Genomic DNA, 27610 nt, shown 5'->3' with positions numbered 1-27610 from the left:
CTGCCAGTAGGTTCTCTACTGGGGCAGTTGGTCTAGGTGTGTAAATCATTTGTCCACCAAAAAGAAGGAGGCCATACATCGTTATTAAGGTCCTCATTGTCGACTGCATCTTGTCTGTCAGTTGGCTTGCCAAACACAATACTTGCGAACAGACTGGGTTGCCAGGCTTGGAACAATTCAATGGAATACAGAGGAATGGTGATGCAGGCTGATGACATCACAATAGACAAGGCTTCCAGAAGACATGGCAGTCCATCAGTAACACAAGAGAATGATAGAATTTCAGCAATGTGAAAAACTATGTATTAGGTCCTCATTACAATTCATAATATTAAATATATAATACATCCATAGTTTGGATAACAAATTAGCATTAAGTATCAACAATATTGTTTTTATTTTTGCACAATCCTGACCTCTAACATGTAAACCATTATATTTTAAAATTAAGTTTTGTAACCCATGTTTTGAAATGCATAAAGGATTACAAATTAACATTACTTATTATCATACAATTGTATTTATTATTCATATACAAAAAAAAGCTGTGTTGTAAAACCCATAACAAACATTTCAAAAAGTTTATTTTTCAAGGAATAGTATGGATCTTGGAAAGGGAAAATCCTGTGTGGGGAATCAAACACTTAATTAATTAAATATCAAAGCTCAAACACTTGCCAATCACAAATTTAAAACCTAGTAGGCTACTCGGTGGTTGTAGTTAAGGCTGTGATGAACAAAAATCTGCCACAAAGTCAATGCAAACCTTCCACTGCCGACTATGTCAGAATTTTGTGATTGGCTGAGGGTATTAAATTAAATTCCAACTTAAAGTAGAAGAAATGTGTGAAATAAAATCACCTTCACATGAGGACTGCGATAATACCCACTAACTTAAAGTGAGTCAAAAAAAAAGTTTCCAAAGAAACAAAATTACAATATTTTAATTCCCATAACAGCCCCATGTAGTCCAAGATGTTTTGGACAATACGTGAATATTCAATAGAAAAACTGACCGTATAAAAATAAAACTTCTGCTATTAAGAAAAGGTCTGAACAGCAGACTTTTTAGTGAAATTATTCAGTTAAAATGGATTCATATCCTAACCGCAGCTGGTTTCAGTTTCTGTTGTAATTTCCACAAAATCCTGTCAAAAGCACAAAAATATACAGGATGTTAAATACAGCACCCAGATATTGGGATCTGGTCCCCGACTCCCTATCCTTGCACAAAATCAATACGCCATCTTCCCAGGCACAGAATACCACAAGGTCTTTCAGCTGCTGTCCTCCTCTGCGATTATTACTGAACCAACCATTCTGAATCGAGCAGAAACCCAAGCCTAAGCGGTTCGGCATTCTTTGGACGAGTGCAGTATCCATTGTTTTCGTGATTTCAAAAAAAATGACACATCTACAGAACCTCTGCATTGGCCATAAAAAATATTGCATAAAGCCTCATGGACAGGCGACCATGATTTGTTTTGGGGTTTTGCACTGAGGTACCCCAGTAGTTGGTCAGAAGGACTGGAGAAGACTATTTAATCAACCCCACTTAAATCTTCCAAAAGATTTTCTTCCTGTAGAGCAGGTAGGAGACGAGGACCCAGACTGAGGTGGCCACGAGGTTCTGAGTGAGGTGCTCAGCATGGGATTGGCTGTTCATCATTTTCCACTTGAAGGGGAAGTAGTCTGCAAACACTTCATGGCCGACGTAGATCAGGATGGAGTTCATTCCTTAAAATAGCACAGAAAGAAGAGACAAAATCTCAGGACATCCATTCAAGTCAGAAAACGTTATATGGTACATGTTAAAATTACATCACGTGACCAAGATGCAGGACTAAATGCGTATTTATTGTGCCTAAATAGGTGGAAATAAGATGGATTGTTTCTGAGGTGGACAATGCAGAGACTTTTCACTTGAATTGCTATTTTCTGGAATACTGGGCAATAAAGTATACATTTCAACATGCCATACAATACAAAATGCTGCCATTGTACCATGACTGAACTCACCAGGGTAAAAGAACGGAGCTCCCGACCACCATCTCTTCACATCTACCGTGTAGTAGGTAATGAACAGCAGCACAAAGGCGAAGCAGCCGAGTGTAGTGATGTACGATAGAGACCTGGAATGAATCAATCACATAAGACCCTCACGACAATGTACTCAACTCACAGGCCTTGGCTGAAATAAGTCAAGCTGTGCTCCCCAATTATAGAGCTTTCATAGGAGAAATGAACAAATCAGTCAGCAGAGTCTATGAAGGCGCCGATAAAATAAAGGAGACACGGTTGTGGTGTAATCACCCAAGGACGGAGAGATGAGACACGTGGTTAGAGGCACTTTTCAAGACACACTGTCAGAAGCTGGTAACTCCAGACAACAAGTGAGGAAAAAGTGGAGCACCCCCACTAAACTTAATGTTTACCATAACACGGTGGGTGGCCTGAGCCCAGGATTTCTCTCACAGTGCAATCGGACATAAATCCACTTTTTTAAGGCCTTTTCTTTATATTACATATTTTGAAAAATACAGTATCCCAATAAGGCAAGGCAAACAGAAGTCTTAGATGTTAAACTGGAGTTGTTTTAAGTTAGACATTACCATAAATTCTTATTGACGGGGATGAAACCTCGGTCTCTGGAACACTTGGTCAGAATGGCTGAAATAATCCCCTGGGATGAGAAGGAAAAAGCAATCAGTGTGTACCCATGTAAACCACTCTGGGGAAAAGTAACACAGATAAATCTGTCAGTTCACTACGACTTACCAATACAAAGCCCCATATAAGAAACCTGGTCATGATTTTCTTGTGAAGGTCCTTGTAATGTAGAAGGATTTTTCCAGCCTATTGAAATAAAATTAGAGTGTGGTTTAATGTATAACTATTAATCACGGTAGTAAGAGCAGGCAGATAAACTCAAATAAGTTAATTGATAATAAATGTTATACATTTAGCTTGTGCACAGACCCCATTTACCACATGAAATTCCACAAAATATATTCAACTCAGTGAAAACGTGGTTTAACAGACATAAACCTAAAGCTTCCAGCCTGTGATTCATCAGCAATCTTACATATACACATAACAGTCCAAGACAGGAAGGGAGAGGAGACATCAAAATAACACTTTGTGTGCAGAAGTCACATCATACTGACCTGCAGGCCTAGGAAGGCCAGTACAACTGAATTGATGGTGCCCAGAATCCCCTCTGGGTCATAAGGCATTCTGGTCTGGTAAAGGACCTTTCAAAAGTACAGAAGAATGCGTCACATTTTACACATGATCAGCTTACTAATGAGTTACTAATACAGGGAAGTGGGAACAACAGTACAGTAACAGGGAAATCAGTGGAGGAAATGTTCAAGCTAACTGCAGGATTGTCATGATTATTTTCAGCAACATTAGTGGTTTAGCTTCTAGATCTGTAGATCCTACATAGGGAATTGACCTTTCTTATGGAGACAAGCTGATTATACATCTACAATACATTATATTATGCAGTACAACCATAATACGACCGTTCATGACTGGTTTGGTTGAGACACAGTCACAGTCCTTTCTGCTGACGTACATGAGAAGATGGGTTCTGGTAGATGTGATTTTCCCCCAAGAGCCAGCGATCGATGTATCCCGCAGCCCCTCCGGTGCAGTTTGAGTACTGTCCAAAATCTCCTATTCCACCTGGTCCCAGGTAACCTCTAAGAATATAATAACTATTTCAGTTACACTGCAGATTTTGTGGTCCATGAGAAGTATCTCTGCTGCTGACAGATTCTGAAGCAATGTTGGTCTTCTTTGTCAAACTGTGGCCAAGTCTGGCAGTTGAAACAGATGGATTGGCAAGTGTGTATTTGTGTGTTAGCAGGCACTCACGATGGACAGTCGGGGACAGGCAGTAGGAAGGTGAGACAGAGCCACACAGTCTCTAGAGCAAGGATGCACAGCCAGGCTGGCCAGTAAAGCACCAGTTCCTGGGCTGGGTACCACCAGGCATCCTGGGAAAGAGGGGAGAGAGAAAAGAAATATTAATTATATTTTGATTGAAAGGGAAACATCATAGCTGCTGACTGCTTAAAAGTTGATCAAAAATCACAACAACCACATGCACAAACTGGAATTAAAACAGGCAGTTTTCCTAACAATGGAAATGAAAAGCTCATTAGAAAATACTCAGTTGGCAGTTACCGTGATGGTGTCCAGTCTGGTCATGGAAAACAACAGCTCCAGGACAGCTACTGCCAAGTAGGTGAAACCCAGTCGCTGGAGGACCCCTGGGATTCGCAGAGAGTCCCAGGACACTGTGGAGAGGAGCACAGAGGAAGGCTTTGAGAGAGCACAGATGAAGACATGCACCAGAGGACAGGAGAGGAGCATACTTGGCTGTACATAAAGAGGATTCGAGATGGAGACAGATATACAAGACATGAGAAGACAGTGGGAAGTGCAGTGGTGGGATGTACTCACAAGGCCCCAGGCAATAATTAGGATTAATGACCAAGACCCCAATCATGAAGAGCTGCAGGCTCCTCCACAACACTTTCCAGAAGAGTCGTAGCCGAGAGGACCCGTGGCGCAGAGCGGAGGAGAGGGACAGGGAGATGGATGTCCCCATGATGAACACAAACCTGGGAAGAGAGGCCACAATCACCTTCCTGCTTTACAGGCTCTGGTGTCATGAGCTCTGTGCACAACCACGAGTGATCCTGAATTGAGAGCGTCCACTGCTGTGGCATGATGACTTCTCCACTGGCCACGGTTTTTTATTTTATACAGAATCAATGCCTGATAATCTTCACTTTGAACAAAAAACTATTTGCGCCACCCACCACAGTCTGCATTATTTACAATTACATTTTGTTAGTTTCTTCTTTCTTTTTCATTTTTTTCATTAATAGGATAGTGCAATAAATTCAGATTTTCTCAGCTTACCAGGGAAAGACCAGATCTGCCACTGTAAGCCCTGGAGAAAGGAAATAATAATTTCAACCCATTGGCTACACGTATCTATAAATCTGTTCAGTTTACAGACCGATGGGAAAAACACTGAAAATGTCAGACGTCTTGCGTGAACCCTGAAGTCGTATGAAAGTGCTATGACATCAGTCTCTGACGTGGCCGATTTTCAATTGGACTGCAAGGGCATAGTATTTACAATAAAAAACATGCTAAGCAGCAAATCTTTGGAATCTGAATAACCTGAAGAAGTTTTTTTCTGCATCCTGACTGATCCACCTATTACCTACAATTCTGCATAAATCCCACAAACTAATGCCTAGAATGTATTCCATTCAATTTATTTGTATTTTCTGGTAATTCAGGTTTAAATGATAGTATCTGAATATGTTGGATAGATGTATTACATGCAGAATTCCTTTGTATTGATTATACACATTCAAAATTAATACAGCTTATTAATGGGACAGGAGTAATGAAGGGTTACCATTCCAGCTTTCATGTTTGAAGAACCAGTATCTCCCTCCTCCATAGTTGACAAAGATCATGATCACCAGGGACAGCCTGACACAGATTCAAAGCAGGTATATATCAATGTGGGCAACAGACACGGGCCATTATTTTTAAATAATACCCTACCTATGATAAAATAAAACACACACACACACACACACACACACACACATACACATACATAAAACCAGCCTGTGTAATGCCCTTTGAATAAAAAAAAAAAAACTAAAGGAAAGACTTCAATGCACACGGTTTCCCATTTCCTTCTATATTTAGGATAAAGAGACTAAACTCCAATTCTACCATTAGCCTTAGTCCTAACCCTTATCTTGACCTTAACTATAACACCAGCAGAAGTTGAGTTACACAACCTTTTTACGATATGTTTATACTAATGCTGGCATACACAGCTCATGACATCTTTAGCACAATCATTTTTTAAATTTTTTTATTTATCTGCAGTAAACATCCTTAAGTTGTTACACATTCTTGTGACTTTTTAACAAGTTCACCTGAGAGTAGGAATGTACATTGAGTCCAGTTGGCTTTGGCCGATTCAATAAAGAGCAGCATGCAGAGATACGTACCCTCGGAACGTGTCCAAAGATCGCAGTCTTCTGCCAGGGGCTACAGGGGCTGCTGCATGAACAGAGGCCTCCACTGACCTGCTCGGGGACCCCAGCTCCTGGAACACAGGTCAGATTCAGTACCGGAAACCACCGGTGTGGATTCTGGCCAATACAGACAAAAAAAACCACTAAACGGGAAGGAGGGATCATTCTTTAATTTTGGTCAACAGGTTGTCATTTTTATTCCCACCATGTGAAAGTACGAATTAATGAATAAACACACATACAAGCCATGATACACAAGAACCTTCTGCAAAGGTTTGCGTTTCATTCTCTTTGCCATTCAGCTGAATCAATGGGAATTAAATCACAAACCTAAGAAAGTTTAAATGTATCATAGACCTGAAATATAACTTACGTATTCAGAATAAACAAGTATGTATTAGGATATACATTTATCTCCCTCTCTCTATCACAGAACTGGGAATACATTCCTGGTTAAAGACAGGATATGCAACGAAGGACCTGTTCACTTACTGAATTGATGAGTCTCTCAGTCTCCATTGTGTTTGCCATCCTGTACATGAAATTTCTCACAACATCAAGTCTGGAAATGACAAGGAACTCATCAGAGACTTTTAACAGCATAGATTTGACAAGAAAGATCAATAAATCAATGTGACCCTATGAATATTGACACAGAAAACCACCTTACCCCATGAGGTACCCTCCAATGGCTACAAGACTAGCTAATCCAGTATAAACCAGGAAGGCTACCAAAATGGCTGAAGGGAAGAGAAGAAAAATATATAGAAGAATTCACTGAAGAGTCTCATTTGTGCAATGCACACAAAATCAAAAGTCTCAGTGTCTTCAGCACATCTGCAGATTGATTTGGCTTGTTTACACCTGGACAGAAGCATGCTAATAAGTCAGAAGAGGACATCAAAGAAACAGTGAATCAGCATGGGTAAGGTATCCATGTAAACACTCACGAAAATAGCTGTTGACAGGCTCCTCGTCAATGAAAATGGCACAGGTGATCTCTTTGGAGGTGTCGTTGACGTTCTTGATCCACAAAGAGTAATTTCCTTGCTCTGCAAAGCTGAAGTGTATCCTGCACAAATGTAATACAATTGAGTCTTGTGGGGATAAAGAACATTTGTCAATAATCATATCCATATGTCTTTTTTTAATGGGACCAGTATTCATCAGCTGAAAGTATATTCCACAGTAATGCTTTACTCACACACAGTAGGTTGTTTGTTTTTTGGTTAATACCGACAAACAAATACAAAATACAAACAAATGACTAAACTACTGCTGTCCCATTTCTTTCATTAGATGTTTTGTTGAAGCACTACGTGTTTAGTGATCACGGTACCTCGAAGTCTGAGAGATCTTATTGTATAACATATACTGGGAAAACTAAATTCCTAACATCAACAAGCTTCCATACCCTTCTAGAGGACACTATTACCACCTTAAAGGGTTCTTACTTTCTCAAATGGGAAAATGCAAATACATCTACTTGCATGCTCTCCTGTGATCTTACCTGCACAGCTCTGTGTCTGAGTTAGTGCTGTTGAGCTGCAGAGTCAGGGGGTACTGGGTGCCCACATTGAACACTGCTGAGCTGGGCTCACCGGGCCCTGGACCCGCAGGCACAGTCCCCAGAACCTGGAACAAACACTGTCATAGGAAACAAAGAGTTATTTTGTTTCTTCATTTACTGATATTTAGCCTAAGGCAGTGAATCTCAACCCATGTATCTGTGTTGCCTGTTTATTATTCCAGTTAAGCTCGGAGTTATGTTAACTTAACAATTACATTTTCTATACGTCTTTAACATATGGAAATGGGGAGCACAAGAAATCAAAACAGTGTATAAAGGCTTATCCAGGACCAAGGTTGTGAGCCTTATATTTCAAAATAAATATCCTTTTGAACATCTTTTACAGGAATTGAAAAGGAAATCTATGCCAAAAGCATTATGGAGGTGTACAATGGCTGTGGTAAAAAAAAAAAAAGGAAAACAGTTATAATGAAAGATTGTGTGGCAAACCTTAATTCTAAAATCATAATTCTAGAATAATAAAGACTGTACTACAATGGCTGCAAGCATATGCTAACATATTATTTTCTAGATTTTGGTGGGATAAATTCAGCATCCTGAATAATGCAATAGTGCTTCATAAGTCAGTGGAGGTTGATATACGATTCAGAGACCAGAGAACAAAGACCAATTTGAATGCAAATTAATCATTACATTTTAATTTTCTGTTTAAAATTGATTTGCATTTAGTTAATTCAAGTCTATTCTGAAAAATTCCAGGCATGACGATACTGGCCTTGTGTCATTCTATCGTATAGAAAAAAGAAAACCAAAAACTAAAACTGAATAAACAATACCACAGAGTTTAAAAGATATTTCGGAGTGCTAACCATTTAATGTTAACGTACAAATGTCTCTATGGTCTGCACAGTCATCTGTGTCTTGTCTTCATTACACACTGGGATGTGCCAGGTCTTAAATATCAGGCGATTAGATGTCTGTGAAATATAACAGAGCCGGAAAATGCCTTTACATGGTATGACCACATCTTCCAGAGATGACAGTACTCACTTGATAGCAGCGGTCAGAGAGCCAAGACAGCAGCAGAGTATCGTTCAGCAGTTCGTTTTGGATGTTCAGTAGAGCCTGATCCATCTTCAGCTCTGTTGATCTCCGGTGCGGGTGAGAATCTGGAAGGACCAGACAAAGAAAAAGAAAATCAGCTCTCCTAGAACTGTAACATCAAAACCCACTGCAAGCATTTGACTACACCGATTTGAGCACTTGGGATCACTTCATAGATATTGAACTGTAAGTGTAAACAACTTGGCTTTAGAACAGTGATAATAAAAAAAAAAACAAGGTCAGGAATTACCCTGTACTTGAGCGAACTGAAAATGTGTCTTTCATGAGATTACTTCAGTCATGATGTTATATTTCTACTTAAAAACAGAGAGAAAGCAGGTTCTGTTACTAGCTGGCGTCCTCCCTGCTCGACTGCCTGTGGATCACAGCAGCACTCAGTGAGCATGTGAGGAGCTGCGTGGGGTTTGTGCTCCCACACACACAAATCACATGCCTTAATCTGGCTTTCCAAACAGGGTCAAGTTCAATTTCCTAACCTCCTAAACCTAACCTCTTCAAAGGCCTGTTAGAGAAATTGTGGCAATGGAGGTGGTGCAATAGTGAGTAGTGTGAAACAAGGGGCCTGTAGCACTAGTTTAGTTGGAAGTGTGTGAAGCCTTAAGTGATAGAGCCCATCATGTTACAGAAAAACAGTTAAATCCTCATACAATACATTTACTTGCACAGAAAATCTCCATTTGAAACAATGTAACAGCTTTAAAACGCATACTTAGTTGAACTGGGTGTAGGCTACTACAATTAAGAAACCTATGCAGGGTACAATTAACTTTACCAGACACATTTTCAAGTACACTGGAAAGAAATCCATGTCTGGAAAGTTTTTTTATGGTCGGTACTGATTGTGGGTGTTCAGATAAAGCACACATTTCAATGTGAACATATTCAGATATGCATTTTCAATAGCTGAAAACCAAACAAAACCATAAAGCCAGGTCTGTCCCGGGATTAAAATCAAGACCAACAAACACTAGATCTTTAAAATCTTGAAATCTTTACAATGCATTTGGTGTTGATCGCGAAATCTGCATCAAGAAATGCTTTTACTTTTCGCATGCAGCTAAACCAGAGCAATCTCAGTTTATTGCTGTCTTCTCAGATGCCGATTTTTCTGTGGTGGGTGATCATTGGATACTACTTTTCCATTATTGCTGGACATTAGGCTACTTACTGACGAGTTGAGCGGTCAGGGGTGCCACGCACGCCGCCACTAGCGCAGTGATGGCAGACAAAATCACAGCCGTCTGCTTATCAAACCACTTGGCCATAGTCACAGATCCGTCCCTTTCTGCGCTGGTACTAGTGTCTTTGCCTTTTCTTTTTTGACGGTGTCTTTCGCCTTTCATGACGGACACTTCCGACCACTCCTTTTTGTTTTTAACACCATATGTGGGAGAGGGAGGAGGGACAGAGTACAGGACAGGTTGGGATTTGGACCGGCAAGCAGGGGATGATCATGCGTTTCACCCACCCCAGAATAACCCTTGCATGTTGGGATATTGTAAGAACTGTTCCACACAGACAGGATAGTTAGATGGTTTAAAAGGGAGAAAGACGTACTGCTAGCAAAGTGCACGATATTGCCTAAGGAAAAGTGAGGTGGATCACGTGGTTTTTTTGTGGTCACATTTATCACGTGGTCGCATCACATCTCAGCAATCAAAAAATACAACCAAAATAAGACACGTCTTGGATAATCGCTTATCCAGCTATGGGTGTGCTGATGTTATAGTTAATGCAATAAAGCAGTCAGCAGATCATTATATTGCTTTTTTTTTAGTATAACTTTGAGTCATCCACGTCGGTAGATGGAGAACATTGTACTTACAATCGTGTGAAAAAGGTTATTCTACTGCAGTAGCGTAATTTAACATTATACATCACACTGCATAAGCATAGGCTTACAATTATTTTGGATAAGAGGTCTCTGTCCACAATAAGCGCTATTTCATATATTGTTAGCAGACCACTCTAACCGTGATAGTCTACTCAATAAGCTCATTCTCAATAGAAATGCATGAACGACAAGTCTGAACGAGCAGTATTTAAAACCAATACATGAACAAATGCGAATATGTATCCGAATATACGGTAAACACTATAAGATACCATAGAAAATAAGAGCTAAATCTTTTCGAAGACCTTACCTGTCGATTATCGAGCCAGCACGCAAGCGTCAAAAGCGTGCGTTGTGACGTCTTTACGTAGGATGTATGGAGTGAGAGAGTGTATGATGGCGCAAACCAAGAATTTATAGAGAATGCTTGTTCAAGATTTTATTTAATTAGAAAAAGGTACACATTTTTTCTTTTCTTGGCAAGAGCCAGCTCGGACAGTCGGCGACCAGGTAATGAAATGGACATCTCTGTTTTGAGTGCTTTTTAATTATTTGTTTAAGTTTACTTAGAATGATAGATACAGTTTACTGTATTATGTATCAACATTCACTGGCGATAATACAGCACAGGTTCACAGTTGCATTTTGCTGTATTATAATATTTACTAATGTGTTTAGTGGAGCATTTAGTAGCTACGCCAGGTTTAAACTTCTAACACTAGTGCTGATGGAAACGATGACAAACAGTACGCTACAGTGTAACAAGAAGTTGTACCTTAATAGAAGTCGTCTGAACCGTTTAAAGTATTGTCGTGACACGAATATCAATTTGGATTCCTTACTATTGAATGTATCTTGTTAGCCTTACCTTGTATTTATCTTCCGAGTTTAGTGAAATATGATCTATAATGTTACCTATTGGAAAGGACAACTCACGAAACCCTGATCTACTTGAAAAGGTGACGATGTGAAATTGTGTGCTGTTGGTAGAAAATGTGGTAGACTAGCGCAATAATAGATCCATCAACGATCAACCAAAATCAGAGTAGTAGAATTGGAGTGATAGCTTATGATACGTATGTTTACCTTTACTGAATAATTGTTTCGCAAATATTTTAATGTAAAGTTTTGTTATTTTATAGTCTTTTTGTTCTGTACACATTGCTTTTTGGTATACAGATTTCACCTCACCATTTCCTTCAGACATTTTCTTGTATATGTATTCTTGGCACATATTTACATATTTTCTGCCATTGGTACACTCAAGAAGCACCGTTGTTTTATAAGTTAATAGCAGTTGTGCAGGAGTGAAATAAATAGATAGATAGATAGATAAATAAATAGCTGCAGCTACCTAAGATAATGTATCCCAACAACACCACACCTGAAAAGCAGAATGATTTCAATGCAGGTTGTTGCTTTGTATTGGTTTTGGAGGTGGAAGGTGAAGATGAAGACAAATTATCTGGCCTATTGTTATTCCCTTGTCCTGTAAAACTGTGTGTAATTGTTTTGCTCTATGCTGGCAGGATGGATCCAGCCCTGCTCAGAGAGACTGAGCTCTTTAAGAAGCGAGCCCTTTCCACACCGGCGGTGGAGAAGAGGTCTGCCCACTCAGAATCCTCTTCATCCAAAAGGAAGAAGGCCAAGCACGACCATGGTGGATCTTCAGGGTCCAAGCACGGAGCAGGTCAGTGTGTGGTTATGACTGACAAGCATTGAACATCAAGGTGGTCACAACTGAGAGAAAGCAGTTAGGCCCCTTTATGCTTCTCTGCGTATTAGTAGATACTTTAGATATTGATCAGTGGTGTCATCATTTATAGTATATAACATTTGGAAATTAGGTGCAGGGTTTTGCTATGTAGTAATCCTTGTGACCGATTTTCCACACATTTAAATTTTAAAAATAAGAGGAGAACATATACCCAACTGTGTCTAGAAATGTTTGACATGAAATATGTGCTTAATATGCATGAAAAAGAAAACAACACAACAACGTGACAGCACTCTGAAATTATACTAGTTCTGTTAGTATTTTGGAGATGTTCTAAATTGGAGATGGTTTAGAGGGGTTGTGAAATTAATGCTATAGAGAGGAAGGCTCTTTAAAATAAAGACTTACTTCTCTATTTCTCTCTTCAACTGAATATGGGATGATTGGCACACAGATACGTGTGTAAATTCTGAGTTGGGTATCACATGATGGCGTTGTACATCATACAGCCACTTAAGCTGAGAATGTTAAACTCGCTGCTTTAAAGTGTTTGTAAAATGAGAGGTGATGGGACCAGAGACTGATGGATACTGGTTACATTTAGCACAGTATTTCCAAATCACAACAGTCAATTTATCAAAGAGTATAGTTTAGTTCAAATTAAAGGGAATTTTGGTGCTAAAGAATTACTGGCAATCCTGGTTGCTAAAGTAAGGAACTCTATTTGTGAATGTAGTTCTGTTGAAAAGTACAATGCTTCCCAATGTGTAATGTGAGGGATGGTGATTGAAAACCTTAAGAAGCTTAAAGGGACAGCCTGACTAAAGAGACTGGGATTATGGACGTTTCTGTGTTGATTTATTTAACTGTGTTCTTCATCTGCATCCCTTTAACAACCCAATTGCATTACAACATAAAAAGGATGTAGAAAATCATTGTTTAAAAAAAACAAACGTTTACTTTAGTTTAATGCAGTCCATTATACAGTGAAGCAATGCAGTACCAGATAATTTCCTTTTCTGTTGCTGTGTTATACAACGAAGAGCTAACATAGAGTAGAATCAATGTTACAGAGTATAAAAGGTTTCTGTAATTTGATCTCCCTTATGTATTGCAGTTACATGGAAAGAATTATTTTGCAAATACTGATCTGGTTTTGTTAATTTTCTATTTACTATTTACACTGAGTGGCTTTTCATGTTCTTTTAGCACCTTGACAGTATCTCCTAGCATACTCAATATGTAATTTAAAATAACTTATATTTTATATCTCTAACAAGTCTATATAAACAAGACCTTGTTTATATATAATATATATAATTAAAAACAGCTATTCACCCATACCCCTGCTTCAAATATGCTATGAAAGCAAGCACCAGGGAACATGTATTGTATTGTATTGTGAACTGGACTTGGAACAGGAGCCATTTATATACACTCACCTAAAGGATTATTAGGAACACCATACTAATACTGTGTTTGACCCCCTTTCGCCTTCAGAACTGCCTTAATTCTACGTGGCATTGATTCAACAAGGTGCTGAAAGCATTCTTAAGAAATGTTGGCCCATATTGATAGGATAGCATCTTGCAGTTGATGGAGATTTGTGGGATGCACATCCAGGGCACGAAGCTCCCGTTCCACCACATCCCAAAGATGCTCTATTGGGTTGAGATCTGGTGACTGTGGGGGCCAGTTTAGTACAGTGAACTCATTGTCATGTTCAAGAAACCAATTTGAAATGATTCGACCTTTGTGACATGGTGCATTATCCTGCTGGAAGTAGCCATCAGAGGATGGGTACATGGTGGTCATGAAGGGATGGACATGGTCAGAAACAATGCTCAGGTAGGCTGTGGCATTTAAACGATGCCCAATTGGCACTAAGGGGCCTAATGTGTGCCAAGAAAACATCCCCCACACCATTACACCACCACCACCAGCCTGCACAGTGGTAACAAGGCATGATGGATCCATGTTCTCATTCTGTTTACGCCAAATTCTGACTCTACCATCTGAATGTCTCAACAGAAATCGAGACTCATCAGACCAGGCAACATTTTTCCAGTCTTCAACTGTCCAATGTTGGTGAGCTTGTTCAAATTGTAGCCTCTTTTTCCTATTTGTAGTGGAGATGAGTGGTACCCGGTGGGGTCTTCTGCTGTTGTAGCCCATCCGCCTCAAGGTTGTACGTGTTGTGGCTTCACAAATGCTTTGCTGCATACCTCGGTTGTAACGAGTGGTTATTTCAGTCAAAGTTGCTCTTCTATCAGCTTGAATCAGTCGGCCCATTCTCCTCTGACCTCTAGCATCAACAAGGCATTTTCGCCCACAGGACTGCCGCATACTGGATGTTTTTCCCTTTTCACACCATTCTTTGTAAACCCTAGAAATGGTTGTGCGTGAAAATCCCAGTAACTGAGCAGATTGTGAAATACTCAAACCGGCCCGTCTGGCACCAACAACCATGCCACGCTCAAAATTACTTAAATCACCTTTCTTTCCCATTCAGACATTCAGTTTAGAGTTCAGGAGATTGTCTTGACCAGGACCACACCCCTAAATGCATTGAAGCAACTGCCATGTGATTGGTTGGTTAGATAATTGCATTAATGAGAAATTGAACAGGTGTTCCTAATAATCATTTAGGTGAGTGTATACAGTAATGTTTAGAATATTATTATAATTAAGCAGTCTGCATTTTGTTTCTCTTTTAATGTTCTGTTTATTAAAATTAAGATTGTTCTTTAAACCAGGTTTAACACTTAACATTTTGTCCTGGAAACCAAATGCATACTGACGTGATTTTAATGCGGCTGATTCACAAATACGCAGTGCACGTGGAAGAGGGTAGACAGAGTATGTGATCGTTAGTATTCATTCAGTATGCAGCAGTGGAGGTGACTGTATGTTAGTCTGGTTCCCACACAGTGTGGATGTGGAATTCAAACGCTTTTGGCTCAAATACTGAGGACCCCTTGCCACAGATGCTGCATGGTACAACATGGATTTGATCCTGTAAATGAGCCTCTCTGCCAGTTAAGCCTCTTGAAAGAACCCTGTTAATTTAATTGTTTGACATATTAGATAAGTTATGAATGAATGTTAATGATGTTCACATAAACCATGCATGCGGTTTCTGACTCATACCACTATTTTTCACTGTGCAGACTGTGTGAAAATTAGAGGAAGCAATGTGCAGGTGCATAATATCAAGCTTAGTATCATAAACCACTTTTTTTTCCCCCCAAGAAGGAAGACATATTCAGTATGCATTCTTTGGTGCATGGAATTCTGGACTTAATCAATGAGGGCAGATACATTGAGAGATCAAGACAAAAGTACAGATTCTAATTGTTTTAATCTAAAAGTACATTGTTTTAAGGCAAGTGTATACATAATGTGCTCTATAATGCAAGGCTGATGTACAGTATAGTCAGGATTTTGTGTTTCACACAAAGAAGGCAAGTTAATGACATTTAAAAGCTATGAATGTGTGTGACACATGCTGTCAGCTGAGATGTTTCTATAATCAGCACTTGGTTTTCCAATTAGATATGCAGTAGATGTCAAGGTTAATGAGATGTGGGCTCTAAATAATGAGAAGTTAATCTCTCAATTTGGAATAGACATTTCTCTCTAGATGTCCTATGACAGGGATTCATGCTAAATGCACAGTGCTTTGAAGGTGGCTTTTAAGTTTTTACTTCCAAGGCTGATGATTTTCAACAGAAAACTGTTGATTGAACTTGTCATCTTTGCTCGAAGCTTTTGTTTTTACTGCTTACATTTTGCAAGCTGATTATCTGTGACCTCCAGCTCAGTTACAGAAAAATACAGTACAGCATTATTTAAATAAGGCAAGATTGTGTGTCAGTGTGTTAATGTTCATGAAGGGTCCCGTCAGTTTTTCTTTCCAATTTTATTTATTTATTTATTTATTATTATTTTTTTTAATTTAGCCTACTCTTTACTATTGCAGGTCATATTAGGCATTTGGTGTTTGAAATCAATGGAGTATATGACAGGGAGTGCAGGAACATTTTGATGAACAGTCAGAAGCGTTTGCCTGATCGGTTAGCTGGTAAATAACCTACGGAAATAATTGCTGTGTTGGCATTGATGTTGTACATTTATTTGTCCATTATGAAGTAGGGTGTTTACAGGGGATACACAGAATGTTTTGCAGCCAATGTGCTGACAGTGTAGCCTGCCATTGCCGTATAGAAAGAAATGGGACCTGTTAAATGGGCGTGGACTTGCTACAAGGCAACTTCCATCCCACCAGTCCCAGCCTCTCTGATTGACAGATGTGCTCTCAGTAGTAATGCCTGAGCTCCTGTCCTTGTGTGTCTGGGTCGTCCAGGTGGCTGCGTTCCTTCTGCTTTGTGGTGCAGAGCAAGCGAAGTCTGGCAGCGTGAATTGGCATCGTGGTGAACTTACACCACTTCCACCCGCCTCTTGCGCACGCTCTCCATCATGGCGCGCAGGGGCCCCGGCTGCTCTCTGAGCTCCCGCTCTGTCTTCCCCTTGGCACAGCAGCCGCAGTCCAGCAGCTCGTAGAGGAAGGCCAGGGCGGCCAAGGAGACCACTGTGAGGATGAAGAGAAGCAGTATGACGAAGCAAGCTGTGTTCCAGCCGTCGTGGAATGGGTACATCTCCTGAACCTGCAGGGACAGGTCTGCGGCGTGCGCAGGGGGGTGCCATGGCTGGCTGGCGTTCAGGCCTGTCATTGCCACTAGATGAGGGACGGTGATAGATTTACACCAGTATCCAACAGCTGGGAAAACAAGAGGTTTTAGGGCATACAATAAGTGTCAGTTTTGGCTTGGTGGGCACTGGTAGGCAGTCAGACAATAATTCACATAATGGAAGTGCTAGTTCAGCAATAGCATTAAATACATATATCCTTACACACAAGTGGTTAATTTAACTAGCATTTTCCCCCGAAATATACTTATTTTATCATTTAAAGTAAGTAAAGTAAAGTAAGAAGTAAAAACTTCTTAGTAAGGTACAGGTGTGGGGGTGGGTATACTAGGCTGACATTTCCTTCATGTAAGAACATCCTTATTAAACTGCTAGGTAGAAATGAATATAGTCTGTTATACCTGAATATAGGCTGATACACAGTCATAATACTTTGACCTTAAATTGATCTTTTTGTTAAAGTTTCAGGCCATTCGGTTTGAGGGAATTTTTGAAGAGCAAGGAAACAGAAGTAGTGATAAGATTCTGTTGTGTGTAACCTGAACTACTGTAGCTATCCTCCATGAATTGTTCAACAGTGTAATGTGATAAAGCTCAATTGTAAACAGCCTGTAGTTTTTCTGGAGGATGTGAAAAAAAATGTATACGTTTCCTGTTTTTTCAGTTCCTTGTTTTGTTTTGCTGGAAAACCCCTGAACCAATTACGTGGTTTATCTTTGAGAAGCAATACAATTGTTTTTGGAGAAGGATAGTTAGACTTTCTGGTGCATTTCTTTTGTAATATTACCGTCCAAGATATGTTCTCATTTCAATTATGTATAATTCATGAGAAGTTAAAAAAAAAAAGAAAAAGAAAGAATAGGTGCATGTAAGTAAACCAAATGAATGTGAAAAACAATGGATTTAATTGTATCTAGCATCATGTTTTGAAAATGTTTGTTCATGCAATAATAAATTGCAATGAATAGGCTATGCCTTCTTTTGATAAAAAAAAGACATCTTGTGAATTTGAATACTTGCTTCTTAGTAAGTCTGTACTGTTTTTTTTTTTTTTTAATATTGACCTGTCACTGTTGCATTCAGTTTTTTTAATATATATATACAAAATTGAAAACTGTATGATATTAATTAAGAAACACTAGATCTTTAATGTTTTTGTAGTTTGATTTTCAAATATGAGTTTCAGAAATGTCCTAAGCCTCTGACTAAGTACCTTGGTCTGGGAGTCCGCAGCTTAGGAACAAGGTTTTCCCAGTGTACTTATTCCTTATTAACATTACATTTTTAATCAATACTGTCTGCTGGTGAAAGTGAAAGATGCACAGGAAATTTCTTCATAACTGCAGTTCTGGTACAGCATATCTAAGTACTGAATGATCCAAATCAGGTCACGAATCTTATGTTAAGGGCTGAATTGCCTGCTCCCACAGGATGACACCACTGTAGAAAGGATATAGATTGAAACAAATACAGCATTCAGTGTGCTGAATATATTCCTTTGGCCTTTCAGGTGCTTTTTAAAGCAGTGGATCCCCCAAGATCTTTAGTAGAGAGAGAATACAATTAAGAGCATCCATACATTTATCTGTTAGCTGGGGATTAGCTTCAGTCAATGCCTAGCCTGCATCACAGATCCCCTCCCCTCCCCAGAAAAGCTGCATGCTCGATGGTCACACCTTGTAATTGTTGGTTAGTTTCATTTTGAGAAAATGGAAAACCCCTAGCCCACTATTACAGGTCAGTCCACCACCAAAGAAAGGGTAAACAAATGCCAAGCTGTGACACAGATCTGCAGTATTTATCCCTGTATTTTACCTAAAGAAAATTGAGTAAATCTCATAAGTGTCGAGGAAGCTGTGCTTCTGAATTTTAGGTTCAGTTTACAATAAAACACTGAACTTATTTTTGCTTTTTGGGGGTCAGGTTTCCACATATCAAATATAATCTTTCTGTTTTGCCTGGTCTGATTTCTGTCATTTAATGGTTTTGTTTGGGGGAGGCTGGTGATGGGTTTCTTTCAGATATGTCTTATTCTAGGTCAACTTATCTCAATCATTGATTGTTTTGTTTTGAAATTTTAAACTAGCACATTGCATCTTGCTAACAGTTAATGCACATAGGGTTTCATGAATAAAACATGTAATACCGACGAAATGAATACTTACAATTCTAAACAAGAAAAACAAAACAGGGTGGACTTTTTAAGGAGGAACTAAGCAATTTAATCTACAGTACTCCAATTCACAGCCTGTCAATTGGTTTCATATTCAGTTTCCCCCAAACCTAAATAAATTGCTACTCAATTCCCAATTCTAAAAAAGTCAATGTCGTTGGAAAAGCCCCAGTACCAAATTAAACCCAGTTAGGAAGAAAGCATGCAGATGTACCTTTGTGCCTGTCGGAGGGGATGCTTGAAAAGGCTTCTCCCTGCTCGCTGCTCCTTGCGGCCTGGATGACACAGACAGCAGCAGCGGCAGCTGTAAAATGGGGCAGCGCTGTGATTGGCTGGGCTGGAACACAAAGAGAGCAGCCCATCCTGTCTGCATTAGCATATAGCTCCCCCCCTGGACTGAATGTATAATGAATCTGAGAAATACATTCGCTTAAATAAGGAAATTACTGATCCATGGGAGTGAGGCAGACAGTGTAATCTTGGGACCGGCTGCTGCATGGGCCTTTGGCTGTTTACTGGCTGCATTAAGACGTTTACTGTCACGGCCATGAAACTGCAGTGTCAGTGAAGGATGACTTTCTTCCTGCTCCTGCCCTGTCGGCATCCAGAAGCATTTTAAAGAGACAGCCTGTATATCATTGTTACTCTTACTGTGGAGTTTCTATTTACCTCTTCCTCTTTGCCTTCTGTTCTCTTTACTCCAAACTATGTTTAAGAAGGATCAGTACATAGTGAGATCTGTAACAAGGCAGATGTATAAGAGCAGTGACTCGCCTAAGAGAGAGATCCTTTATTTATTATTTATATGTCACCAAGGGCAAACACAGATGTCTTTTTTTTTTTTAATTTCCTGGGAAGAAAAAATGCAATGGGTATAGATGTGTATTGAATGAAGGATGATACAAAACAATTTCTACACATTTGTTTTCACTTCTTATACAAATGATGTCGACCTAGTGTAAGTTATATAAACAATGTGTAAAATATATAAATGGCAAAGTCAAATGGCACAATTTTCCACAATTTTAGGAAGTTTGAATGAATGACACTCATCTGCATATAGCTTCAGGTGCATCAGAGGAAAACCCAGTTGATAGTCCTAACTCCTAACTGACATTTTTCAGTTTAATTTGACAATGAAATAAAGCACAGCTACTGTATTTACGACTGATTCTGTAGGGAACACTGACTTCAGTCACTATAATTAGGGCTGTTGTGATCTCATGCAACACTATATGCTAGATTTGATTGGTTTGAGGGATTTGCAGGCATGGGGCAAACAGCTTAATTCAAGGAAATTTGGGTTCAACTCAACTGGCCTTTCGCCTGTGATGGTCTAGTTTGCACTGTCATCCTCTGCTGAGAGCCCTACTCCTGACAGCTTTGAATCCAAAACTAAAACCCGTTTGATTCCTCTCATTGACAAGTCGGTTTGATTCCAGTTTTCAAAATATTTGCTGGTGAAAGTTATTTCTCAAGGTTTTACAGAATGATCTTGTAGTTAATCAGATTGCCCTATTACATTTATAGGTGTTGGTCTCAGAGGTGATTTTGTTTATTTTTGGTATCTTTCTGCAGACTGCATGATAGGTAAAATAAAATCCAATCTATTTTTACAGAACCTAACTTAGTGGAAAACGTGGGTTTTAACTGGATTTGTTATAGCACCGTTATAATTACTGGATGTGTGTCCTTTAAAATACACTCTGACATCAGCTACTGAAATAACACTGGATTATGTAGGTTGAGTGTGGGGGGGGAAAAAAAAGTTTTTGTTAAATGAACTAGAAATACATTTGTGAAAATTATAACAACAATGGGCAATGGGTGTTAAAGTGTGGGATGATCTAGGAAAAGCAATGGCACAGAATGTTCTTCTTTTGGCTGAAAACAATGTTGTTGTTTTCCTTTCACAAGGTCCCAATATTTCATGTTATTCATTTGACAGTGATGCTAGTAGATTTGACATCTGATCTTCAAATACTTCAAATCCTTTTCTGATTTTAATTTCAGAATCCAGTAATGGATCATTTAACCTGAAAGCATTGTCTGGGAGTTCGGGATACAAATTTGGAGTTCTGGCTAAGATCGTGAATTATATGAAGGTAAAGGAGTTTTCTATTCATGTTTCATTTATTCTTCCTTCACTTGTTTCGTGGACTTAAGATCTAGTTTAAACAAAAGTATTACCCACAGGCCAGAATCCAAAGCTCTCATCTCAGCTTCTTGTCTAGAAACCTCTTGCGTGTATAGGAATAAAGCCATCATGAAATATTGGTTTGAAGTATTAATGTAATTTTAAGAAGTTTAATTATATTTCCGTTTTTTTTTTTTTAATGCTGCAACATTTGATGAAACTTGTAAAAGTCTCAAGGGCTTTTATTTGATCTGCACAGTCAGAATAGCCTATATGTGGAAGCTGGTCTACTTCTGTTAAATGTGAATTTTATACATTGTTTAAAAAAAAAAAATCACCAGAATAAATATTTTTAGTGGTAAGTTCTCGGTCATTGACAGTAAATCTTAGATATTGGAAAATGGGATTAATTCCAACAAAACCTAGTTCTCATGACCTGAAACCACCAATGATTCTGTTTTATTATTGTTATTGATTCTTGGATAATTTATATAATGCAACAACCACAAAAAAACTGGTAATTCTGATGGTGTAGATAGTCTCACCACTTGAATATACTGCATGCATGTATTTACTATATACTGCATGCATGTATTTACAGTCTTTATGCCTTCAGAATTGTGGTTACTGGCAACTTTGGCAGTTTACAGCCCACTTATCAATGTGGCAGCCAGTTGAAGTGTTGTTGAAATATTTGTTGTTGAATATCTCATGATTATGTAACAAATAGATATGCATGATTATAATTGAGTGGGTTATTTTTATTTTGAAATTTTTATTTTAAAAAAACAACTTGTATTTCCAGTGTATACATATAGAAAGAGGAATGAGATATACATATCTTTCGTTTGTGTGCCAAGACCAATTATAATAATAATATTTACATTGAATTCTGACAAGTCGGTTACCACAGGGTACTTATTTGACATTAAACTAACAGTAGGGACTATCTTGCCATCTCTATAAATATACTGTCACTCCCTGGGTTACATAACACCTGACATAAATTTGACTTTACATAAAATGTTCCCATAGGCCCATTATGAAAATTTCAGAGTTATGAATATTTTAAGTTAGATAGGTACAGAGTGACTAGTGCCTTTCCAACAAAAAAACAACTTGTACAGAAAATTGCGGAATGTAACCCTTACGTATGTCAGGGAACGTCCCCCCCACACACAATGCTTTTAATGTTGAAAAATATATTGTTCGTTTGTCCATTGAGGTGAAAACCAACAACAAAAACAAACTTTAGTAAGTGACTAAGAAGCTCTACTCCATATAATAGGTTCCCAAGTTACTACTGATCCCTTCATAATCCTATTATAAATTAAATCTCCAAAGTGAGAAAGCTAAAGGGTGATGAGCAGATGGTGTTTCTGTGGGAATATTTACTGTCCTTTGTTTTGTGTTGTTTGACAGACACGACATCAGCGTGGAGATACGTATCACCTGACTTTGGAAGAAATTCTGGATGAGACGAAATTGCTGGATATCGGTTTGAAACAGAAACAATGGCTAATGACTGAGGTACAGTATCAAGTTGGGGATTAATTGAAAGTTTTTCCCTTTTATTTTTTAATGAAAGCACAGATGCTGAACTATATGAGAATCACTAGAACAAAATTGTGCTAACTGAGGTTATAGAGGTAACATCTTTTGTATTACCCTGTTTACTCCTTTTCTATTTCTCTATTTCTCTGTCTTATCACAATATATTCTGTATATGAAGTTGTGTCCCACAATTATTTGTTGTCATATGTTGCATTGAGTGTAGGTATATAGGTTTTTTATTTTTTATTGTGCAATCTTATTGTTCCCAGCTTTCCTTGCCATCAATATGACTTGATTTTTTGGCTACTCCAAGTCATTTATTTAACCTCCTAATTTTCCCTGACTGACTCTTTAATATTAAACATTGTATAAATGTCAAAGACTTGCAGTTTTGCTCGGTGGTTTGCTTCATGTTTTGTGCTTAAATAAAAATTGGAGTACAGTGCAGTTACCTGTCCTCTGTATTTAGTTTATTTTTAGAAAATTATATTATCCTCTAAGTTATTCTTCAATTTATTCATTATTTTTTTTATGTTTTTATCAATTTTGTTTTAACTAGAAAGATTAGTCCACTATTGTATAATGCTCTTTACTTTTGTCCTGAAAAAACAAACATTTCAATTAGTATCCACAAGAGGGAGCCAAATGTTTGCTGAATAATTGTTAACTTAGAAGGCTATTTCCATTGCCAAACTCCAAAGAAGTCTCTTATCCTAAATCAAGCATGTGGAATCCGAGTTAAGTGGATAGCATTATAAAATATACATTTTCTAAAGAAGATGGCATTGAAGAAAGCTAGTATACTTTTTGTTTTTTAACATTAGTAACTGAGAGGAATAGTGAAATTACATTTTACACTCCTCCACAAGGTCAACTCCATGTTACCGGACCCAAGTCATTCATTGATGTATTGTTATTGCTTGCTTTACTCACTGGTTGAATGTTGTCTTCCAGGCCCTAGGCAGTAACCCCAAGATTGAGGTGCGTGATGGAAAATATGCCTTCAAGCCCAAGTACCACCTGAAGGACAAGAAAGCGCTGCTGCGGCTGCTAGACAAGCATGACCAGCTGGGGTTGGGGGGGGTTCTGCTGGATGATGTGGAGGAGGGACTGCCCAATGCACAAAAAGCCATCAAGGTGAGGCACTGCACTGCACTGGCCAAATCATTAAAACGGACTTGAAACCAAATTCAGAAGTCGTACATATGATGATAATATGAAAATGGAAGCGGTGTAGCAGAATTCTGTATCGCTAGTATCATTAATTTGAGAAAGGCCCTTGTCTTAAACATGTTTGTTACATTGTCTGTTCTTAAGTCATATCCTGCCAGTACTATGACTCTATTTTTCCAGTAGAAATCTATGAAAAAGAAGAGAATGCTCCACTATATTCCATTCTGCCCTTCCATGAACTGGGGGAAAGGATTCTCAGTTTTGCTGCTATGCAGTCAAGAGATTCCAATGGATCATCTGCTTGTATCTGATCTGGCCAAATTATTGTCATTGGCAGGCTTTGGGTGACCAGATCATTTTCGTGACGAGACCAGACAAGAAAAAGATCCTGTTCTACAATGACAGAGACTGTCACTTTGTGGTGGATGAAGGTAAGACTATTTGCCGTGCTCCGGCCTCACAGAAATCAGAAAAAGGGAGGTGATAGGACACAGTTATCAGGTATTCAGTTACATTATCCTCAGCTTTGTATAGGGCTACATTGTACAAGCTATTATGTTTAGGTAGTAAGAAGTAGAAGTTCCTTTTCCTTACAATTAAATTGGTATACATTTGTTGTTGATGCCTCCATGCTTGTATGCACACCTTATACAGGATGTACACTGTCCATATGTGTTTCTGCTGTAGATGTCTTGGTAGGTTATTCATCACAATAAAAAATAATTGTGGGCTGTGCTGTCCATGTCCCACAGTTTTCCAAGCTTTGATCACACACTGACGAGTTACATTACCCTTTTTCATGTAAGTAACTGCAGTGGTTGTGATACAGTTGAGGCACTGCTGCACACTTCCCCACAGCAGCACAGAGTTCTCTCACCTTAAGAACGGGTGCGTAGAAGGGTTTGTTGCTGGGATCACTGAGAGCCCGCCATCATTGAGTGTTCTCAGCCCTGTCTTCACAGTCACCACAGCATATCCACACCAAAGCAGGGCCAAGACTCGTGCCCTCAGCCTGCAGCACAACTCTATTGATTGTAGGCTGAGAGCTCTGCCTCTAATCCCCTCGCCAGCAGCCTCATGGGTGAGGTATTAGTGGTGATATTTTGTATAATCTGCTCCTAGACAAGCTGCTTTGAAATGAGCTGCTTCCTAAGCTCATGCTATAGGGGCATTTTTGGGGGGGATTTATTTTATTCACTGGTGAAACCGAGCGTAAGAAGAAAAAAATTACATCAGTACTTTATGCTAGCTTCTATGTTTACACCAGAACTGCAGAAGTTGAACCATAAATGATACAGATGTCAAGGCTATAAGGCTTTAATGTTTCACAGTGTAGTATACAGTGATGGATTTTCTTGTTTTGGCTGAATTCTCTCTAGACAAACCAAGAGTTCTAAATTAGTTGGGAAAGGATTATTTCCAAGGTAATGTCCAGGTTGTATTTTGTCTTGCACCCACCATTTTCAGTTTGTATTTGATCAAGTGCATTACTGCTGCTAAATATCTAGTGTTGTAATTAAAGATACTAGTTATTATCTTGTGATCCCCCACAGTCTCCGCTCTGAAAATAATGCAATTCATTAAAAGCCAATGAACTTCATCAAAATCCAGGGGATATTTTGGTCTAGAGGATCTGGATTGACAAACCTTGGCATAAATATTCTAATCGAATTACAATAATTCCACAGTAGCACAACAACGCTTAAAGATGTCTGAAGCTTACATCTAAAATGAGGAATCTGCTGAAAGCATTGTGTTCTTGTTCTTGTCCTGTTTCAGAGTTTCAGAAGCTGTGGCGGAGCATTCCAGTGGATTCCATGGATGAAGAGAAGATCGAAGATTACCTGAAGAGGCAGGGTATCTCTTCCATGCAGGAGACGGGACCAAAGAAGATAGTACGTACCTGAACGCCAAGACATGCTGCCGCCCGAGATACCATCCGAAGTGAAACACTGATGCACACTAAAAGCACTTCATACTGAAACTGCCAGCACACACTTAACAGTGACTTTCACGGTTTATATAATTCACTGAAATATGCATGGCAGAGAATCTGTACTGGAATCCTGTTTACCTTCGTTGACGGTTCAGTAACCCTTTCTGAGTGTAGAGAGCCACATTTTAATAAAGCACGCTAGCTTATTTACTTGACAGAAATACTGTAAGACCAGTGTGAAAGTATCCTGCTGGAATCTTGCTGATCTCAACTGCCTGTGTTTGATCCCACAGACACCGATCCAGAAGAGGAAGAAACCTTCTCAGAAGAGACGTTTCAAGACTCACAACGACCATCTTGCGGGGGTTTTGGAAGACTACTCCGAGGGTGTCCCAGGCAAGAAGTGAACAAAGACTGTATTTTACCCATCAGGCTGCAGGAGGGACTGACTCATGCAATCCAAAAGAGGAGGGAAACAATCTTCTAAATGATCTTGGTTTTGGCTCCAGGGTTTGGAACGACTCAGCCAAGATCATGGCACTGGCATTTATTTTACTGTATAACCTGGTTCAGAGACATGCAAATGTGAATCTCTATATAATAGTGTTTTTCCTTTCATGCCAGCATTCAAAAGACAATAAACTGGATATGATTTGAAAGAATGATTAACCTTGTTCCAAGGAATCTGCATAGATTATCATCCGGTGCTTTATTATTGTGCTTTTCTTGTTTTCTGAGCACATAGTGTATGCTGGATATTTTACCTGAACATCTTTGAAAGAATATTTGTAATAAAAAGGATGGGGTAAAATAACCCTTTTTGTTTTAAGAGATGTCGATATGTTTTTCCTTGGAGGATGTAGTGACTCAGAGAGGTCTTTAATTATGAATCGGGATCAAAAAGATCAATTCAAATCCAGCGTCTTGCACTTTTTAATGACCTGTTTGCAAAGCAGTTAACCACAAGTCCTCGAGGTGCTCATTGGATTTCTTATCCAAAGACTGGTACAGACTCAAGACTATAATAATGAGTCCAGATTTGCTTTATTTCACATAGTGTCTCCCCTGGTTTGTCTTGTTTGCTACTTTGAAAAAGAGGGAGGTCTATTGCAACTTACATTTTTGCAAAACAGTTTAATCAAATTGCAGTTCTTAGGTTTATTGTGTAAATTGGATTGTATATAACTGGAAGCATATGTTAAAAAATACAATGCATTTATTTTAAAGTAACACAGAGGCCATGCCACTGTTTGGCTCAGCTCTGTTGTGTTTTTTGAGACCCGATTTTTTAAAATGTCTCTTGCTGTTTAAGCTGCCCTGGAATATCTTGGCAAAAAACAGAGTTCCTTATTGGAGCAAAGTCAAAGCACAGGGCCTTAATGTGTTACTGATTTATGTTTTATTCATATTCCCCAGCTTTTAAACAGTGAAGGTGGGTATAGGCTAGGGGTGTGTGTGATTTACAGCGCCGCAGCCCATAGTGACAGAGTGCACAGTCCTTGTAAGGCAGGCCTGTTTCTGTCACTCCTGATAAGTGCAGGCAGATGGTGGCTGCACACAGGGGAGTAGGGGTCTGGTGAAGTGCTCTTGATACCTGCTGATGTAGAAGGTCTGAAAGGTACACATGA

General features: G+C 39.0%; 3 protein-coding genes across 6 annotated transcripts; 1 reads left to right on the top strand and 2 right to left on the bottom strand.

Annotated features, from left to right (window-relative positions):
* Positions 1-567: 567 nt before the first annotated feature.
* hgsnat (heparan-alpha-glucosaminide N-acetyltransferase) lies at positions 568-10961 on the bottom strand. 3 transcript variants are annotated; one of them, XM_066720402.1, is made up of 18 exons: positions 10893-10961; positions 8674-8792; positions 7603-7739; positions 7043-7164; positions 6763-6832; positions 6585-6654; positions 6066-6163; positions 5453-5529; positions 4942-4972; positions 4477-4637; positions 4198-4310; positions 3886-4007; positions 3584-3710; positions 3168-3254; positions 2779-2856; positions 2613-2683; positions 2020-2132; positions 568-1737 (listed from the first exon to the last, which is right to left on the bottom strand). In XM_066720402.1, the coding sequence occupies exons 2-18, from the start codon at positions 8755-8757 to the stop codon at positions 1556-1558; spliced, it is 1743 nt and encodes a 580-aa protein (XP_066576499.1). In that variant the 5' UTR covers positions 8758-8792; positions 10893-10961; the 3' UTR covers positions 568-1555. The 3 variants fall into 3 exon arrangements, with proteins under 3 accessions (XP_066576499.1, XP_066576498.1, XP_066576500.1); XM_066720401.1 differs by lacking the exon at positions 10893-10961 and adding an exon at positions 9917-10131; XM_066720403.1 differs by lacking the exon at positions 10893-10961 and adding an exon at positions 8978-9080.
* On the top strand, positions 10911-26811 carry gtf2e2 (general transcription factor IIE, polypeptide 2, beta). 2 transcript variants are annotated; one of them, XM_066720404.1, is made up of 8 exons: positions 10911-11092; positions 12112-12272; positions 21196-21287; positions 22742-22849; positions 23828-24010; positions 24384-24477; positions 25826-25941; positions 26276-26811. In XM_066720404.1, the coding sequence occupies exons 2-8, from the start codon at positions 12113-12115 to the stop codon at positions 26387-26389; spliced, it is 867 nt and encodes a 288-aa protein (XP_066576501.1). In that variant the 5' UTR covers positions 10911-11092; position 12112; the 3' UTR covers positions 26390-26811. The 2 variants fall into 2 exon arrangements, with proteins under 2 accessions (XP_066576501.1, XP_066576502.1); XM_066720405.1 differs by lacking the exon at positions 10911-11092 and adding an exon at positions 11477-11541.
* smim18 (small integral membrane protein 18) lies at positions 15642-19703 on the bottom strand. Its single transcript, XM_066720410.1, has 2 exons — positions 19397-19703; positions 15642-17079 (listed from the first exon to the last, which is right to left on the bottom strand). The coding sequence occupies exons 1-2, from the start codon at positions 19542-19544 to the stop codon at positions 16739-16741; spliced, it is 489 nt and encodes a 162-aa protein (XP_066576507.1). The 5' UTR covers positions 19545-19703; the 3' UTR covers positions 15642-16738.
* Positions 26812-27610: the final 799 nt, after the last annotated feature.

The sequence above is a fragment of the Amia ocellicauda genome, chromosome 13 (assembly GCF_036373705.1).
Source record: "Amia ocellicauda isolate fAmiCal2 chromosome 13, fAmiCal2.hap1, whole genome shotgun sequence".
In the NCBI taxonomy this organism is placed as follows: domain Eukaryota; kingdom Metazoa; phylum Chordata; class Actinopteri; order Amiiformes; family Amiidae; genus Amia; species Amia ocellicauda.
The sequence above is the reverse complement of the archived record's forward strand: the minus strand, read 5'-3'. Positions and strand labels throughout refer to the sequence as shown.

Bases quoted from the DNA above. Each gene is read 5' to 3' on its own strand.
- hgsnat (XM_066720401.1), bottom strand. From the start codon at position 10,091: ATGAAAGGCGAAAGACACCGTCAAAAAAGAAAAGGCAAAGACACTAGT. The intron at 4,973-5,452 runs GTAACCCTTCAT...TCCTTTCTCCAG, and splicing joins CAAACATGAAAGCTGGAATG to GGCTTACAGTGGCAGATCTG. The intron at 1,738-2,019 runs GTGAGTTCAGTC...TGCTATTTTAAG, and splicing joins AGCTCCGTTCTTTTACCCTG to GAATGAACTCCATCCTGATC.
- gtf2e2 (XM_066720404.1), top strand. From the start codon at position 12,113: ATGGATCCAGCCCTGCTCAGAGAGACTGAGCTCTTTAAGAAGCGAGCC. The intron at 12,273-21,195 runs GTCAGTGTGTGG...TTTTAATTTCAG, and splicing joins AGGGTCCAAGCACGGAGCAG to AATCCAGTAATGGATCATTT. The intron at 21,288-22,741 runs GTAAAGGAGTTT...GTTGTTTGACAG, and splicing joins AGATCGTGAATTATATGAAG to ACACGACATCAGCGTGGAGA.
- smim18 (XM_066720410.1), bottom strand. From the start codon at position 19,544: ATGGGCTGCTCTCTTTGTGTTCCAGCCCAGCCAATCACAGCGCTGCCC. The intron at 17,080-19,396 runs GTACATCTGCAT...TTGTTTTCCCAG, and splicing joins CCCCTCCGACAGGCACAAAG to CTGTTGGATACTGGTGTAAA.